The sequence below is a fragment of the Ovis aries genome, chromosome 6 (assembly GCF_016772045.2).
Source record: "Ovis aries strain OAR_USU_Benz2616 breed Rambouillet chromosome 6, ARS-UI_Ramb_v3.0, whole genome shotgun sequence".
NCBI classification, from domain to species: domain Eukaryota; kingdom Metazoa; phylum Chordata; class Mammalia; order Artiodactyla; family Bovidae; genus Ovis; species Ovis aries.
In genome coordinates, this window is record NC_056059.1 from 59,214,356 (window position 1) to 59,234,255 (window position 19,900).

At 38.3% G+C, this 19,900-nt stretch overlaps 1 protein-coding gene across 2 annotated transcripts in view; it reads right to left on the bottom strand.

Annotated features, from left to right (window-relative positions):
- RFC1 (replication factor C subunit 1) overlaps positions 1-19,900 on the bottom strand; it is a 72,871-nt gene that overhangs the window by 47,351 nt on the left and 5,620 nt on the right. For both annotated transcript variants that reach the window (XM_027970935.3, XM_027970934.3), the window contains exons 2-4: positions 11,801-11,929; positions 5,927-6,002; positions 4,125-4,247 (exon numbers count right to left, since the gene is read on the bottom strand). In XM_027970935.3, coding sequence (XP_027826736.1) covers positions 4,125-4,247; positions 5,927-6,002; positions 11,801-11,929 — 328 coding nt within the window. The remainder of the gene's footprint in view (positions 1-4,124; positions 4,248-5,926; positions 6,003-11,800; positions 11,930-19,900) is intronic.

The window sequence follows — 19,900 nt, forward strand, 5'->3', positions numbered from 1 at the left end:
ATAGCCTAAAGACTCATATGATAGTACAAACAAAAGCACCTGAAGTAGGTTAAGTAGGTTATTTTCTAAAGTACTGTTATTTCCTAAATATATTTCTCATTGATTATAAAGCACTATGCAACCAAAATAAAATGTGATCCACATTTTAAAAAGTAGAAAGAATAAAAAGTAGAAAGGAACAGATGAAATTAACTTTAACAATATATTTCATCTATCCAAAAATATTCAGATGATTTCAACATGTAACTGATGCTAAAAAATTATTAATAAGATAATTTATCTTTTTTTTAAGTCTTTGAAATCTATACTTCACACATACCACCTTTTCCATTTGGACTAATCACATTTCAAGTGCTCCATAGACACATGATCCTACATTGGTCAGAGAGCATCTATAACATAAGTGGGTCAAATACAATTTCTAAATTTCTAAAGCATAGTTATATAATCAAAAGAAGCCCTAAATACCTAAGCAAAAGCAAATGTCTTTAGCATAATCTTTAAAGGCAGATGTAGGTAAACAATCAAGTCAAAATATAAGAATAACAGTTAATACTTACTAACCATTTCATATGTACCAGACCCTACTTTGAGTGCTTGTCAAGCATTATCTCATTTGATCAAGCACAAAAGCCCCTGATGCTGGCACTAGTAATACCCTCATTTTACAAACAAGGAAACTAGGACATAGGGAAGGTAAATGAAGGTTTAACCCAGGCAGTAGGAGGTTTAACTCAAGAGCTCATGCTCTTAATCACTATACATGCTATACTGTCAGGAAAAAAAAAAAAAGTTGATTTATAAAAGATAAAATATGGAATAGTAAAGCAAAATCATTTCTTTAGGAATTAATAGGTTATTAAAACTGAATAATATAATTCTCCACAAGAAGCTCCAAACTCCAAAAAGAATAAAATAAAAACAATTTTAGGTCAGAATTTTTATTTGTAAACTATTACCACACATTTTATTTAAACTTATGATAAATGTTTATATTTATAATTTATTTATTCATAATTATAGATTTAGCTTTAAAAATGAATAAAAAGATTATTTTGTGGTCAAGAAATTTCAAATTTATTTCAAGCTGCACTTTTCTGTTTTACAAACTCATTTATTTCTGATCTCATTATGCTAATTTTTATTGCAGACTTCTTTTTAACAGTCTCATTCTCTTTTATGAAGGGAAGGAAAAGGGCTTATCTTTCTCCTATTCACCTATCATTCGAAGGTATAAAAAAATATGAAAAGATAAAATAGGCAAAAAAAGTTAGCTTCTTTCCTATATCTCAATTCTAAGAAAAAGCAGAAAACTATATAATAGCATCGTATTAAATGGATACGTTGTACCCCAAGATTCTTTGATAAAACCAGGAGACAACGTTCACTTTCACACGCACATACCCTTGGCAGAATGACATAAATACTGTCTAATGGTCATAAAATTTTCAGATGTCAGTTATCTCCTTAGAAAATAACATTCAAAAATACCTGGTCTGAAGTAAACAGTCCCATGTTAAAAAAAATCTGTGACCAGAGCTTAAACTGTCTGACCTCTAAAAATCACAAGATAAGGATAGCCTTGATCCCCGGTTGAAGGCCATTACTGTCTGCCAACTTTGACGTTTTCAGAGTGTCACTGAAAAGCCTGATCACACCACCTTCAGTTACATAATAAACCTATCACCTTAACTGGTTTTAGTATCTCTCCCACATATTTAAAACTTGACAAAGGTGGCTAGATGTTAAGAGGGGGCCCTTTAATGGAAGACTGCATTTGCCTGAGCAGATATTTAGCAACGAACCAGGTTCAAAAGTCAACCTGCCACAAGTCATAATGAAGAAACATCTCAGCTTACAAAAAATGTTATAGAAATATGCTCATGCCACTTAGATTTTCCCTTTGGTATTTGAACAACTTTATTAAATATGCAAATGTTTCAGAGAGCCTGCAAATCTCATCTGTGGGCTTCTTTTGTTTTTAGTTTTCCCTTTTGACAGCAGGCTATTTATGTTTCAGGCACTGGGTCTGGCCCTCTCATGTGCATCACCCTGTTAAGTTGTCCCAACTGTCCTATTCAATTAAGAGTTTCTGCTTTACAGAAAGGGAGGCAGAGTCACTGACCTTTAGCCCTTTAGAGTTAGATAGGAACCAAGGATGTATCCCCCCAGGCAGGGCTTCTTTCAGCTTCTTTCTATAACACAAGGACTTCTTTCCTGTTTCATTCCCTACTTACTGACCAATTTATCTACCATGGGTACCTTCATGCTCTCAAGTACCAGCTCAAACATGTAATAAATAATAAAATTCCAGTAACACTAAAACATGAAAGGTGAATTGTAGGGTATGTGAATTCTATCTCAATAAAGCTCATGCTAGAAAATAAAAAAAATTAAACATAAGCAGGATAATAACATCAACTTTCCAATTATCCTAATAGTAAATCATAGACAGCATGGCTGAACCACAGGTAATCCAAAAACCTAATCTATAACTCACGTCTCAAATGTTTATAGATCAGTCCCTTACTATTGCTACCTCTTTAAAATATTTATTACTTCACTCATAGATTACTCTAAGAGTCTCAGCCTCCTCAGTTATTAGTTTTCCATTTTCCCTGTATGTTAAACTAAATTCTTCCATCTAGCTTTCAAAGTCTTCCCTAAATTGGCCTCATATACCACTCATTATTTCTCATCATGTGGGCAAGCAGTCTCTCTGGGGTCCTACGAACATATCAAGCCTCGTGCTGGATGCTGTATCTTAAATAATCCCATCCTATTAACCAGACGGGCTTCCCTGGTGGCTCAGTGGTAAAAAATCTGCCTGCCAATGCAGGAGACGTGGGTTTGACCCCTGGGTCAGGAAGATTCCCCTCGAGAAGAGAATGGCAATCCACTCCAGTATTCTTATCTGGGAAATCTCTTGGGCAGAGGAGCATGACAGGCTACAGTCCATTGGGTAGCAAAAGTCAGAAACAACTGAGAGATTAAACAACAACCAGACATATTCTGTCCCTCCATCACCTGCTCATCCTTCAAGGATTAGACCAAATCCTACCCTCTCCATTAAGCTCTCTCTCTAACTAGTGCATACTGCAGCCTCAGGCAATTCCTACAGTACTTAGGAGTCTATACTCCTACCTTTATATCCCCAGCACCTAGCAATCAGGATGGAAAAGACAATCAGTAAGAGCCTCGTGAATGCAAGTTGCAACATGCTGTCCCAAAACAATTATGCGGTTTTTACCCTATCTCTTCAAAACAGGTGTAGTCACTTCACCAGCAACACAAGTAACTGAGTGCTAAAAATAATGCTGTCAGAGGTTTTCTTCAAGACGAACAAACCAGTGAGATATACCAGATGCTCTCATGGCCCCCAAGCATTTTTATTAGAAACTGATTCAATAGGCTCCGTGAATTTGAAGACAGTCTCCTCTAGGAGTTAACAATGTTCAGATCAAAATGACTTTATAACAAATCCACCCTAAGTTTTTTTTTCCCTAAGATGACAATGTAATTCAGGGCCTTTCACTACAAAAGAATACTGCAATTATTTATATACTATGACATTATTTATACTATGACATCTTAAAATTAGTGTACATTTATAAATGTCTTATTTTTGGACCACTCAAAATAGATCAAATAAATATAAACACAAAAACAAGCATATTTTTAAAGCCACTATTAAATCTTTAGGGTCACCAGAGAATATAAGGAATTCAAGTCACAAGATTATAGATTAGAAGGCACAAATTTGCATAGTCATTATATACTTCAGATTGTTATGACTTAAAAAGGTAAAATAAAACACCAAAGTTTTTAAACAATCCAATAATAGTTTAATATATGGCTCAAGACAAAGTATCAACATGTATGGTTTGATATAGAGCACTTAAAAAAAAAATTCCAAGAAACAACTATCCTGTTATTGGCCCTCAACTCACAGGAAATGCCAAAGATAATTACAGCCTTCCCCTGGTAAGGACAATTCTACACAGAGAAAAAGGCAACTGAAGTTCAGTTGAAAGTGAAGGAGATACATTTAGCTACCAAGAGAAGCTCAAGAACACAATACACAGTGCACTTCTCTCGAAAACAAACACATTTAGTGCCCTTACCTGTTTCTGAAATGTAGGTAACAGGATCCCGCTGTTGGATTTTAGCAGGTTTAGAAGACAGTGGCAATTTTTCTGGTCGCTTTTTGGCATTTTTTACCTGTACTGTTTCCTCTGATTCTGAATCTGAATACAAGAGGAAAATAAAAACTTTGAAAAGAAATAGTATTAATATAGTGTGCTTTTATTTCTTTTATTGGAATATATCATTGCTTTATAACACTGTGTTAGTTTCTGCTAACACAAGTGAACCAGCCATATTCATACATCTTCTTGGACCTCCCTCCCACCCTACCCCCATATAGTTTGCTTTTATTTTTTTTGCCATGAAACACAGCCTGTGGGATCTTAGCTTAATCAAGGATCGAACCTGAGCCCACAGCAGTGAAAGCACCAAGTCCTAACCACTAGACTACCAGGAATTACTTTGAAGTGATTATTATTAATCAATTCCTCAAGATTCTTTTCCAAACAAATCTCTTTTTTAAATTCTGATAGATTATCACTACCCAGTGGTTAAGCCTTTCTACTGCTGCGGTAACACAGCACAAACTTACTCGCTTAAAACAACACAAATGCATTATTCCCAGTTCTGGAGGTCAGAAATCCAACTTGGGTCTCTGGACTAAAATCAAGCATCAGGACTGCTGTGATCCTTTCTGGATACTATACAGAAGAATCCATTTCCTTGCCTTTTCCAGTTTCTAGTGACTGCCAGCATTCCTTAGCTCATAGCCCCCTCCCTTCCTCCATCTTCAAAGACTGCAGCATTAGGCCAAGTCCTTCTCACACAGCCATCTCTCCAGTTTTCTGACCTCCTTCCACAGTCAATTTCTAAACCTCTTCTTCTGCCTTCCTCTTCTTTGTGACTACACTGGGCCCATCCAGATAATCTCCCTACATTAAGGTCACCTATAAATTTAATGTCACCTCTTTCGCCTTACAACCGAACATAGTCACAAGGTTCTAGTAACCATGGCGTGGGCATCTTTAGGGGCCATTATTCTGTCTACCACAGTCTAATCACCCAGAGCACTTAAATACAAATCAAGACAAAGTACAAATACCTAGTATATGTCTGGTACAAAACAGGAGTTTCAGAAATTTCAGTGTCCTTCCTCTTCCTCTCACCATGCTTTTATAAATCCTGTCTCATACAGTTCTAAAAATGTATCAGTTATATTTCCACTGTCCCAAAAGATGGAAACTTCTGGGGAATAGGGATATGTACTTATTTCAAATTCTTTATTATATACGGCAGTAAAAGACTCACAATAAACATTCAGGTACTTTTAGAACCTTTGCTATCACTGTCAAAATCCTGATAATCTATAACTGCTTCCTTAGGTTACATTCTTAATTTTAAGAATTCATACTGGATAGATCTTCTCCAAAAAAATCAAAATCTAAAACTTTTACCATTTTTCCTTTTTAACTGCAATAAAAAAGGACCAAATCAAAAGGACAAAAATGAAGTTTTAGATCTTTGTAAAGCAACATTTTATGGCACTCTTTTTCAAATTCAGTTTCCAAGAACCTCAGCTGAAAGAGAAATTAATACAAATACTTTAGCATATTCAAAGTAAGTTTCAGACACGCCATATATACCACATCTCTACAGAACAAAACTTTATTAACATATTTCAGCTCTGATAAATCCTGTAGTATAATAAAAGTTGTTTTCAACTTTTCTTGAACACAGAGCCCTCTTCTCACAGCACCTATTAACATTACACAGAACATCAGCTCTAACGGATACAAAATGAAAATTTTTAAACTTGAAAACTCCTGAAAAGAAATATTACCCGAATCATAGATGATCCTCTTTTTCTTGTTTGACGGCTTTGGCTTGATTTCATCTTCTGTACGAGAATTATTTACCTATAAACATCACAGTATAGTTAGAATACAAGGAAGCCTATATAACTTACCTATTTTTTCCTTGTTAGACTTGAGCTCAATAGTTCACAACCAGAGAAACCCTGCCCCTACAGGAAACATTTTCACTTTTCATACTGGGGTGGGGGTGTTACAGGTATATAATGGGTACATACGGGATGCTATTAAACGTTCTACAATGCACAGAACAATGAATTATCTCACCCCAAATGTCAATAATGCCCTAATTAGGCTAAAGAATGGAGAAGGCAATGCACCCCACTCTAGCACTCTTGCCTGCAAAATCCCATGGACGGAGGAGCCTGGTAGGCTGCCGTCTGTGGGGTTGTGCAGAGTCGGACACAACTGAGCAAATTCACTTTCACTTTTCACTTTCATGCATTGGAGAAGGAAATGGCAACCCACTCCAGTGTTCTTGCCTGGAGAATCCCAGGGACGGGGGAGCCTGGTGCGTTGCCATCTGTGGGGTCGCACAGAGTTGGACACGACTGAAGTGACGTAGCATGCACACACACACTGGCCTATTCCTACTGCTGCTGCTAAGTCGCTTCAGTCCTGTCTGACTCTTTGCGACCTTATGGACTGTAGCCGGCCAGACTCCTCTGTCCATGTGGATTTTCCAAGCAAGAATACTGGAGTGGGTTGCCATTTCATTCTCCGGGGATTTTTCCAACCCAGAGATCGAACCCGCATCTCTCAGGTCTCTGTGTGCATTGGCACACGGGTTCTTTACCACTAGAGTACCATCTGAGAAACCCTAAAGACTAGGCCAGACGCATCATCAAAAAGATAAAGAGATCACAAATGCTGGTGTGGATGTGGATAAGAGGGAACACTTGTGCACTGCTGGTGGAACTGTAAATTGGAACAGCCACTATGAAAAACAGTATGGAGGTTTTTCAAAAAACTAAAAATAGAACTAACTACCACATGACTAGCAATTCCACTTCTGAGAATATATTCAAAGGAAGAAAAAACACTAACTTGAAAAGTTATCTGCACCCACATGTTCATAGCAGCATTACTTACAAAAGCCAAGACACAGAAACAACCCAAGTGTCAGTCAATGGATGAATGGATAAAGAAGTTGTGAATATATGAATATTACTCAGCCATAAAAAATAAGGGTATCCTACCATTTCTAACAACGTGGAGGGACCTCGAAGGCATTTAACTATGTGAAATAAATCAGAGAAAGACACATACTGTTTATCTCACTGTACATAGAATCAAAAGCAAAAAATAAAAAAGCATGAACTCATAAAAAAAGAGATCAGATCTATGGTTACCAGAGGCAGAGGGTGGGGGGAAGGAGGACCTGGAGGAAGGTGGTCAAAAGGTAAAAACTTCCAGTTTAAGATAAAGTGCTAGGAATGTGATGTACAACATGACGACTGTAGTTAACACTGCTGTATGCTACACAGGAAAATTTAGGACAGCAGATCCCAAGAGTTCTTAACACAAGGAAAAAACTTTTCTTCCTTTCACTGTATGTATATAAGATGATGGATGCTAACTGAACCCAGAGTGATAATCATTTTATAATATGTGTAAATCAAACTATCATGCTATATACCTCAAACAAACAGGTGATATATGTCAATTAAAAGATGTCCTTTTCATTACAGGGGACTGGAATGCAAAAGTAGAAAGTCAAGAAACACCTGGAGTAACAGGCAAATTTGGCCTTGGAATACAGAATGAAGCAGGGCAAAGGCTAATAAGAGTTCTGCCAAGAGAACGTACTGGTCATAGCAAACACCGTCTTCCAACAACAGAAGAGAAGACTCTACACATGGACATCACCAGATGGTCAACACCGAAATCAGATTGATTATATTCTTTGCAGCCAAAGATGGAGAAGCTCTATACAGTCAGCAAAAACAAGACCGGGAGTTGACTGTGGCTCCGATCATGAACTCCTTATTACCAAATTCAGACTGAAATTAAAGAAAGTGGAGAAAACCACTAGACCATTCAGGTATGACCTAAGTCAAATCCCTTATGACTATACAATAGAAGTGAGAAATAGATTTAAGGGACTGGATCTGACAGACAGAGTGCCTGATGAACTATGGACGGAGGTTCGTGACATTGTACAGGAGACAGGGTCAAGACCATCCCCAAGAAAAAGAAATGCAAAAAAGTAAAATGGCTGTCTGAGGAGGCCTTACAAATAGCTGTGAAAAGAAGGGAAGTGAAAAGCAAAGGAGAAAAGGAAAGATATACCCATTTGAATGTAGAGTTCCAAAGACTAGCAAGGAGAGACAAGAAAGCCTTCCTCAGGGATCAATGCAAAGAAATAGAGGAAAACAACAGAATGGGAAAGACTAGAGATCTCTTCATGAAAATTAGAGATACCAAGGGAACATTTCATGCAAAGATGGGCTCAATAAAGGACAGAAATGGTAGGGACCTAACAGAAACAAAAGATATTAAGAAGAGGTGGCAAGAATACACAGAAGAACTATACAAAAAAGATCTTCACAACCCAGATAATCACCATGGTGTGATCACTCACCTAGAGCCAGACATCCTGGAATGTGAAGTCAAGTGGGCCTTAGAAAGCATTACTTCAAACAAAGCTAGCGGAGGTGATGGAATTCCAGTTGAGCTGTTTCAAATCCTGAACAATGATGCTGTGAAAGTGCTGCACTCAATATGACAACAAATTTGAAAAACTCAGCAGTGGCCACGGGACTGGAAAAGGTCAGTTTTCATCCCAATGCCAAAGAATACCACACAACTGCACTCATCTCACAGGCTAGTAAAGTAATGCTCAAAATTCTCCAAGCCAGGCTTCAGCAATACGTGAACCGTGAACTTCCAGATGTCCAAGCTTGTTTTAGAAAAAGCAGAGGAACCAGAGATCAAATTGCCAACATCCGCTGGATCATAGAAAAAGCAAGAGAGTTCCAGAAAAACATCTATTTCTGCTTTATTGACTATGCCAAAGACTTTGACTGTGCGGATCACAATAAACTGTGGAAAACTCTGAAAGAGAGGCGCATACCAGACCACCTGACCTGCCTCTTGAGAAATCTGTATGCAGGTCAGGAAGCAACAGTTAGAACTGGACATGGAACAACAGACTGGTTCCAAATAGGAAAAAGAATACGTCAAGGCTGTATATTGTCACCCTGCTTATTTAACTTATATGCAGAGTACATTATGAGAAATGCTGGGCTGGATAAAGCACAAGCTGGAATCAAGACTGCCAGGAGAAATAGCAATAACCTCAGATATGCAGATGACACCACCCTTACGGCAGAAAGTGAAGAAGAACTAAAGAGCCTCTTGATGAAAGTGAAAGAGGAGAGTGAAAAAGCTGGCTTAAAGCTCAACATTCAGAAAACTAAGATCATGGCATCTGGTCCCATCACTTCATGGCAAATAGATGGGGAAACAGTGGAAACAGGGGCATACTTTATTTTTTGGGGCTCCAAAATCACTGCAGATGGTGACTGCAGCCGTGAAATTAAAAGACGGTTACTCCTTGGAAAGAAAGTTATGACCAACGTAGACAGCATATTAAAAAGCAGAGACATTACTTTGTCAACAAAGGTTCATCTAGTCAAGGCTATGGTTTTTCCAGTGGTCATGTATGGGTGTGAGAGTTGAACTATAAAGAAAGCTGAGCACTGAAGAATAGATGCTTTTGAACTGTGGTGTTGGAAAGGCTCTTGAGAGTCCGTTGGACTGCACTGAGATCCAACCTGTCCATCCTAAAGGAGATCAGTCCTGGGTATTCATTGGAAGGACTGATATTGAAGCTGAAACTCCAATACTTTGGCTACCTAATGTGAAGAACTAACTCATCTGAAAAGACCCTGATGCTGGGAAAGACTGAAGGTGGGAGGAGAATGGGATGACAGAGGATGAGATGGTTAGATGGCATCACTGACTCAATGGACATGAGTTTGTGCAAACTATGGGAGTGAAGGACAGGGAAGCCTGGCATGCTACAGTCCATGGGATCACGGAGTCAGACACGACTGAGGGACTAAACAACAAGCCTCAATTATCTGTAGTGCAATTCCATAATTCTAATATATATACATATATGTGTGTGTGGGCATATGCGTGTATGTGTGTGTATATATATATAAGGACTCTTCTCCTATAAGAAGAGGAGAGAGTAAAGCAGAAATATATTTGAAGAAATAATGGTAAAAAATTACCAAATTCAAAAAAATATATAAATTCACAGACTCAGAAGCTCAGAAACCCTAAACAGTAGTAAAAAAAAAAAAGAAAACTACACCCAAGTACACCATGGGCAAGGCTGAAACTCAAAGATAATGTCTTTTAAAGCAGCATGAGAAAATACACACATACAAGAGAAAACAATATAAATGACTGCTAACATCTCACCAGAAAAAAATGGAGACCAAAAAAAAGGAATGGAACACCTTTACAGTGCTGAAACAAAAACCATCAGTCCAAAACTCTATATCCAGCAAAAACATCGAGAATGGAGACAGAATAAAGACATTTTTAGATAAACAAAAACTTATAGAATTCACTGCCAATAGGCCTATTCTACAAGAAATGCTTAAGAAAATTCTTCAGATTTACAGAAAATGGTATAAGGGACTTCCCAGGTGGTCCAGTGGCTAAGACTTCATGCTCCCAATGCAGCGGGTCTGGGTTCAATTCTTGCTCAGAGAACTAGATTTTACATGCAGTAACTAAGAATTTGCATGCCGCAACTAAAGATTCTGCATGCTGCCAACAAAGATCGAAAGGATCCTGTGTGCTGGAACTAAGACTGGGTGCATTTATATAATTAAATAAATAAATATATTAATTAAAGAAAATTATAGTAGATGGAAATTCAGATCTTTGATAAGAAAGGAAAACACCAGAAGTGGCCAATATATGGTTAAGTACAAAAGATCAATCTTCCTGTTTTTTTTTTTTGACAGCAGAAGACTGAGATTTTTATTTTAGTCTCACCTAGGAAATAAAAAAAGTTAATTTATGTGTTTAAATTATAATTTATTGGTATTTTAATGACAGTTTAATTACATGCATTTGTAATTTTACTCTTACATGTTTTTAAAATATTGTTTAAAATTATTTTTACCTTATTTACAAAGGAAGTTTTTACTGAGATATAATTGACATGTAACATTATATTAGTTTCAGGTGTACAGCATGATGATTCAATATTTACATATATTATAAAATGACCATAAGTCTAGTTAACATCCATCACCATATGTAGTCACAAAGCAATTTTCCTTTGTTAATTCCTTTAAAATAACGTTGGTTTAGAGCAATAATTATTATATTGAATGTGGAGTATTAACATATATAGATATAATTCATATGCCAATTATGGCATAAAGGGTGGGGTAGTAGTAAACCTACCTGTAGAGCTGCAAAATTCTCACATTTTACACACAGAGGAACAATATTAACTCAAATACACTACTGGCACCACTGCCTGCTTATCATAGTGATATTATATCTTAAATTCTCTGAAGCCCAAGGAGGATAGGAAAAAGAATAAAGCTTTCCTCCAAAGCCTTGCTTCACGAGAAGCCCAATACTGGAGCTTATATCTTTATGAGCAAACTTTGGTTAAGTTTTCGTTAAAACAGTTAACGAAAATACCAAACTATAGACACAGTAAGACATATTAACTAGAAATAAGTAAGACCTTATTATCTGCTAAATACGTCGAAATTTATATTTACATAAGGCTCTCAATATATCAAATCTCAGAACTGAGTTTATTTTATACAATTCAACACTGCATCTGGAAAACTGACCTTGATTTCCTTTATTCCTTTCTTTGCTTTTAAACTTTCTTCAGCAGACTTTGTTTTCTCATTCTTCTTTACTGTTTCACTTACAAGTTTCTTTCCACTTGGTATAACCCCAAAGAATTTTCGAATATCCTAGAAGCAAAAAAGGAGATTCATAAACAAACATTAACTGCACAAAATTCTAATTTCAATTGTAAAAAGGAACAACTCTACATACACACTGGTGCACTCTCAATCATGTCTTCACAATGATATAGTTCCAAGTGTGCAGCAGCATCCTTTTTAGATGCAAAAATTAACTGATAAGATTACCTGAGTTAAAAAAATGAGTCTAGGGAATTCCCTGATGGTCCAGTGGTTAAGGACTCCGAGCTTTTACTGCTAAGGCCCCGTTCAACCAGGTTCAATCCCTGGTTGGAGAACTAAGATCCTACAAGCTGAGCAGCACAGGCAAAAAGATTCAAAAATAATAATAATGTGCCTAATGAAGAGTAATTTTAATCCTCAGAATCTGGCCAAAAACAGGGCAAAAATAAAGGAAATTTTTGCTAAAAACAGCACAGTTAGAAGAGGCAAGTAACAAGCATTTATTGATTATGCCTGCACATATCCCATCATCATAGACACACTAGGGGAAAAGACAAAGAGTTGAAGAACATAATCCTTGCCTATGGAATTTATACTCCAGTTTGAGAGAAGAATAACTCTTACAACCCTGATCATTTAAGACCTTAATAACTAAGAACTTTTAAATTATTTCCCTTTACATGATTTTTCCAAATTCCAAAGGAAAAATTTTGATTATACTTCCTTCAATTACTCTGTCAAATTAATCCTACTAAAACATTTGCAATGTAACTTATAATTAATATCACTCATCTTTCTTATGATACATATTCTTCCTACGCTTTTAGATTTTCAGTTCAATTCAGTCTCTTTGACTCTTTGCAACCCCATGGACTACAGCACACCAGGCCTCCCTGTCCATCACCAACTCCAGGAGTTTACTTAAACTCATGTCCATTGAGTCGGTGATGCCATCCAACCATCTCATCCTCTGTCGTCCTCTTCTCCTCCTGCCTTCAATCTTTCCCAGAATCAGGGTCTTTTCAAATGAGTCAGTTCTTCGCATCAGGTGGCCAAAGTATTGGAGGTTCAGTTTCAACATCACTCCTTTCGATGGATATTCAGCACTAATGTTCTTTAGGACGGACTTTTAGATTTAAGCTCTGAATACACTGTGGTGTAGAGAAAAGGCAATAGACCTTAGAGTAAGAAATCCCTGGCATGAATCTCTGCTCTAGCACTTTCCAGTGGACCAAGGTATTACCTTGACTTTTAATCTGTTTTCTCATCAGTAAAGTGAGTCGAATACTCCCTACACTTTATGAGGATTAATTATGCATCTATCACAATTCTGACTCAGTAAAAAGCTTCCCTTCTCCCTCATTTATGCACTATTAACCCTGCATATCACTGAAACATCTCCACATCTCTACTCACAGGCAAGGAAGGGTATAAGCAACACAGAATATGAGAATTTAGGATCTGAATTTCAAAGAACTGGGTTCAAAGAGGGAGTTGAACTATTTTCCCTATTCCTATCCTCAATGCTTATAATCCTGAGTCTTCAATTTTTTTTTGCCTGTTCCAAGTTCTCTCTCTTTACTGTAATGAGGAAAATACCTGTTAAAAGTACTTTGTCAAGTGTAACAAGGTAACAATGTTTTTCCTCAATCCTGGCGGTAACTGTCACACTCTTAAAATGTCAAAAATCCCAAATAAGTGTGTTCTGCAAACACAGAAACACATAGCTTTGTGGTTAAGCCAATAAAGAAAACAGATAAACGAGGTACACAGACATGTTAAATATTTTTGAAAGGTTACAGACTTCCCTGGTTTTATACCCTCTTCTGTAAATTTCCCAATATAAAAAAGTCACAAATCCATCCTAATAAAATCTAAGATATATTGTTTGCAAAATGGTACCTTAGCTATGAAACTGAGACATTTGTGTCAGTTGCTAAAGAAAAACTAGATAATAAAGAAAGCCAGAAAGCCACAGTCTTCCGTATAATTTGCAAAGAATTGAATTTGAGGGGGACAACTACTTACTTTATTGCCTCTGGAGGAAATGAGAGTTTCACATTGGAGTTTCACTTTTGAAATTACCAAGTGAGTCTTCAAATAGTGTGATTTTTCAAATGCACACACAGAGCACACATGCACCACAGTTCAATACTGAACATTAACAATCAGCTTAAAGCCAGTGGTGGTTTTCCATCTGTGATGGAAACACAAATACTTAAAACCACAAAGAGAAAGAAAACAAAACATAATTCAGGAAATGGAACTATTGGTAACGTTAAGCTCTCTGACTTCTGTCTGTACCACCCTGCCAATCCTAAGCATTTTTGCAACCTTTTCTTCCTAAGTAATTCTTCCTATTCACAACCCCTTTCCTTTCCCTGTATTCTCCCCTACTTTCCCACTCCTCATGCCGTTACACTCTGACGGCAGCAGAACAATTAAATTACAGCATCCTGATCCTAACTCAGTATCTACTAAAAATCTAAACTTTTGAAAAAGAATTTTCATTGGAGTGAAAGTCATTCTACTCACACTTTTTTTAGGAGTTACCTCCAAAGTGAGCAGCCATCTGGTGTATAAACATCTAAGATAAAAAGGTCACCAATTTGACTTTAATTTATACCATGACTTTACCTTATTCTTTATCAACAGTCCCTACCTGGTATTCCAGGTCTTTAAAGATTTCATGAAATAAAGAATAACACTAGTGACTAATCAAATTCCCAAATAATGGATCTAAACATCACTCTTACAGAACAATTCTTGCTCAGTATATGAGTAGAAAAAGGAACATGTTTTTAAATTTATTTTTATAATCTTAGCAAAGGGAAGTCCTTCCAAGCAGAACATCAAGACTAGAAACTACCCATTAAGAAAGAAAAATTTGACTACATAAAAATAAAAGATATCATAAACAGTTAAAAAATAACTAACGTGAAAATATCTACCACACATTATATGAGGGCTCCTACAAATCAATAAAAGGTAATCCAGTAGAAAAAAATGGATAAAAGTTACCAGTAGATAAATTATAGAAGAAATGCAAATAACCAAATAATAAAAGATGCTCAACCGGACAAATAATAGATAAATTAGAACTTTATTATTTTTTTAAGTGTTAAAAGATTCGTAATGCCCAGGTATGTCAAAGGTGTGGGGAAACAGATTCTCACACACTATTCTGCTAATAACAGTAAAAATTGGTATAACCTTTCCAAGACAATCCAACAACACTTATCAAAATTTTAAATGTGCATACCCTTTGTCCCAGGATTTCACTTCTAAAAGAAATGGTAAAAGAAACGGTTTTATTTGGCGAAACCAAAAGAGTGGTAATTAACTCTTATTTTCTTTTTAAATAGTTATTAATTGAACATGACAGTTCAAATAAAGCAAAAGATTTAGGCAAAAATCACATAAACATTAAAACAGATTTTAGCACAGACAGCTAATAGCAACAAGTTTTTCACACTTCTATTTACAGCTACTGGACACGGATTTATCTCTTTTGACGACTCTATGAGGTATAAAGGCAAACAGAATGATTTATCTTCATTTTATAGATAAATAAGTAGAATTAAGTCTGACAAACATAAGCTTTTAGTCAGTTTTGCCACTTACTATTAGACACTTGGGCTTCCCGGGTAGCTCAGTTGGTAAAGAATTCACCTGTAATGGAGGAGACCCCAGTTCGATTCCTGGGTGGGGAAGATCCACTGGAGAAGGGATAGGCTACCCACTCCAGTATTCTTGGGTGTCCCTTGTGGCTCAGCTGGTAAAAGAATCTGGCCACAATGCAGGAGACCTGGGTTCGATCCTGGGTTGGGAAGATCCCCTGGAGAAGGGAAAGGCTACCCACTCCAGTATTCTGACCTGGAGAATTCCATGGACTGTATAGTCCATGGGGTCGCACGACTGAGCGACTTTCACTTTCACTAGACACTTGGGGTCTTCCCAGGTGGCACCAGTGGTAAAGAACCTGCCTGCCAATGCAGGAGATGTAAGAGACATGGGTTCGATCCTGGGTCAGGAAGACCCCCTGAAGGAAGGCATGGAAACCCACTCTGGTATTCTTGCCTGGAGAGTCCCAAGGACAGAGGACTACACTTAGGTGGGCTACAAAGAGTCAGACACAACTGAAGCAACTCAGCACACATGCACCGGGCACTTGGGATGAATTACTTAACTTTTCTGGCCCTCTGTTTCCTCATAATGCCACTTGCCTCACAAGATTCTTGTGGGGATTAGAGATGGCACACCAGATTGCGACCTGGTCCTCTGACTCCAAATTCCTTTCATAGTTCTCTCTCTACTTGACCACGACTGCCCCCTCATAGTTTTACCATAATTCTAAGTGAAAGTCACTCAGTCATGTCCAACTCTTTGCGACCCCATGGACTATACAGTCCATGGAATTCTCCAGGCCAGAATACTGGAGTGGGTAGCCTTTCCCTTCTCCAGGGGATCTTCCCAACCCAGGGATTGAACCCAGATCTCCCATACTGCAGGTGATTCTTTACCAGCTGAGCCACAAGGGAAGCCCAAGGATACTGGAATGGGTGGCCCATCCCTTCTCCAGCGGATCTTCCCAACCCAGGAATCAAACTGGAGTCTCCTGCATTGCAGGCAGATTCTTTACCAACTGAGCTATCAAGGAAGCCCTGATAGATCCTGATAACTCTCAGGATCTAAGCAAAAGCAGCCACACTCCATCACTAGCAATATGGCCTTTCCCTTATTATTCCTGATACATTTGATCCTTATGTGATTACGGATAGGCACCATGCCAGGGACTTAGGACACAAACAGGAAAAAGACCTCATAAAGTTACCTGGGAGACAAATTAGTATATGAAGAATTAAATACAAAACAGTGCTAAGACAGAGCTAATCACAAAACTGTAAAAGCACCAGGAGCACCTAATACAGACAGCCTCAAGGACAGGACTAAGACCTGAAATGGGTCCCAAAATGATTAGTAGGAGATACTTTTGATAGTCATAGAAATCTGAGTTTGAACACATTGCTATAAATTCCATACAGGAAGCTTGTCTATCCTACTCACCTCTGTATCTCAAGTACAGGGCCAGCACCTCAGATTAGCAGATGCTTAATTAATAATGGTTAAACACATGAGTGGTTATTTCTAAAGTCACTGACCTTCACACCTGGGCTCAGAAAGAGAGGTTCTTAACTGTGTAAAATGAAACTGATGGTAGATTTTTTTTTTAAAGATTGCTTATTAAAATAAACTTTGAGATTAATTTGTGGGCATGACTTTATCTACTGCTCTTTGTTTTAAGGAATTTTAAGCAGGTATTAAATTAACATTATTGTGTATTATTTCCCAGGAAAATTATTCAAGTTGACTCTTCTATCATATGGTACTCTTGTCATATTACAGTATTGTGGCTACAAAAAACAAAATACTTTCACTTTTAGTATAATACTCTTCTTCACAGCTTTTCTCTAAAGCCTATTAATGGCTCTCCATGGACCTTCAGTTAAAAACTTCTGATTCACATACTCACACTGCATAAGCTAACTTACATCCATCTCAAAATCAGGTACCTCTTAGAAGCACGCTGCGGCTGCTGCGGCTGCTGCGGCTGCTGCTGCTGCTGCTGCTGCTGCTGCTGCTGTTTAGTCGCTCAGTCGTGACCCACTCTTGGAGGCTTCACGGACTAAAGCCCGCCAGGCTCCTCTGTCCATGGAACCTTCCAGGCAAGAACACTGGAGTGGGTTGTCATTTTCTTCTTCAGGAGATCTTCAGGAGACTCAGGGATCGAACCCGCGTCTCCTGCTTAGCAGGTGGATTCTTTACCACTGAGCCACCTGAGCCTCCTAAATCTTGTCTCTACTCCAGACCTCTGAGCTCCGTATCCATGTAGCCAAACAGTCTGTCATCTTCAGTTCAGTTCAGTTGCTCAGTCGTGTCCAACTCTTTGTGACCCCGTGAATCGCAGCACACCAGGCCTCCCTGTCCATCACCAACTCCCGGAGTTCACTCAGACTCACATCCATCGAGTCCGTGATGCCATCCAGGCATCTCATCCTCTGTCGTCCCCTTCTCCTCCTGCCCTCAATCCCTCCCAGTATCAGTCTTTTCCAATGAGTTAACTCTTCGCATGAGGTGGCCAAAGTACTGGAGTTTCAGCTTTAGCATCATTCCTTCCAAAGAAATCCCAGGGCTGATCTCCTTCAGAATGGACTGGTTGGATCTCACCTCTATCCAAATGCCCCAAAGATGCCTCCAGCTCATAACATCCAAAACCAAGCTCATATTTTGGGGGTACTTGTTTCTCTCTCTTTCCCACCTCAATGCACAGCATAAGCATTCACTCAAAACAGAAAAATGGGCACTGTTTTTCCTCCTTCTGACCCTCCACCTCACCAAACTATCTAAGAATCTCCTGACTACTGCTGTCTTCCTTCTTCTGTTTCTATTGCCAATGCCCTGATTTAGGGCTTCATTTACTTAATTAAAAAACATTTATTTATCTATTTGGCTGTGTTGGGTCTTAATTGGGGCACACAGGATCTCTGTTGCTGCAGGGGGGATCTTCCATCATGGGCTCTTCTTTGCAGCATGCAGGCCCTCAAGTTGTGGCTTGTGGGCTCCAGAACGTGTGGGCTCAGCAGCTGCAGCACCAGGGCTTAGTTGCAACATGCGGGATCCCAGTTCAAGGACCAGCAGTCGAACCTGCGTCCCCTTCGTTGGAAGGCAGGTTCTGAACCACTGGACCGCCAAGAAAGTCCCTATTTACTTTTTTAACAAACCCTTAAATAGGACTTACTCTGTGCCAGACAATGATTTAAACACTTTAAAAAACGAATTTAATCCACATAACAAAGTCTATAACATTCTTTAATTCATAGATGAAAAAACTGAAAATGCCAACAAGACATTTTCTAGTAAAAGTTTTAAAATATAAGACGTTCTTGAAGTGAAGTGAAAGTTGTTCAGTCGTGTCTGACTCTTTGTGACCCCTTGGAATTCTCCAGGCCAGAATACTGGAGTGGGTAGCCTTTCCCTTCTCCAGGGGATCTTCCCAATTCAGGGATGGAACCCAGGTCGCCCACATTGCAGGCAGATTTTTCACCAGCTGAGTCACATAAATGTAAGCAAAAGGGAAAGATCTGTTGCACTCTCCTACCCTAAGGTGTAACTAACAATTCTACAACACTATCAAAGAAAAGCATCACCTATCAGGCAGCCCAAATGCAATTTTAATATACATTTACACTGGAAGGAAAGTTATGACCAATCTAGATAGCATATTAAAAGCAAAGACATTACTTTGTCAACAAAGGTCCATCTAGTCAAGGCTATGGTTTTTCCAGTGGTCATGTATGGATGTGAGAGCTGGACTGTGAAGAAAGCTGAGCACCGAAGAATTGATGCTTTTGAACTGTGGTGTTGGAGAAGACTCTTGAGAGCCCCTTGGACTGCAAGGAGATCCAACCAGTCCATCCTAAAGGAATTCAGTCCTGGGTGTTCATTGGAAGGACTGATGTTGAAGCTGAAACTCCAATTCTTTGGCCACCTGATGCAAAGAGCTGACTCACTGGAAAAGACCCTGAAAGATTGAGGGCAGGAGGAGAAGGGGACAACAGAGGATAAGATGGTTGGATGGCTTCATCGACTCAATGGACATGGGTTTGGGTGGACTCCGGGAGTTGGTGATGGACAGGGAGGCCTGGCATGGTGCGGTTCATGGCGTCACAAAGAATCAGACACGACTGAGCAACTGACCTGAACTGACATAAGTCAAGACAAAGTACCAGACCAGCACTCAAAAAAAAAATTATTAATTTTTTAGAAGTTTCCAAATCTGCTAATTACAAATCTATTAGTAGAGTTAGAGGTGGGGAAAAAAAACCTTTGCAATAAATACTCCTAAACCTGCACAAAGGAAGCTATCCTAATGACCTTTTAACTTTAAAAGATCAAAGTACAAAAGCTGATACATATTTACTTTGAAGTATAACCAAACAGCTAGTAACTTTTCCA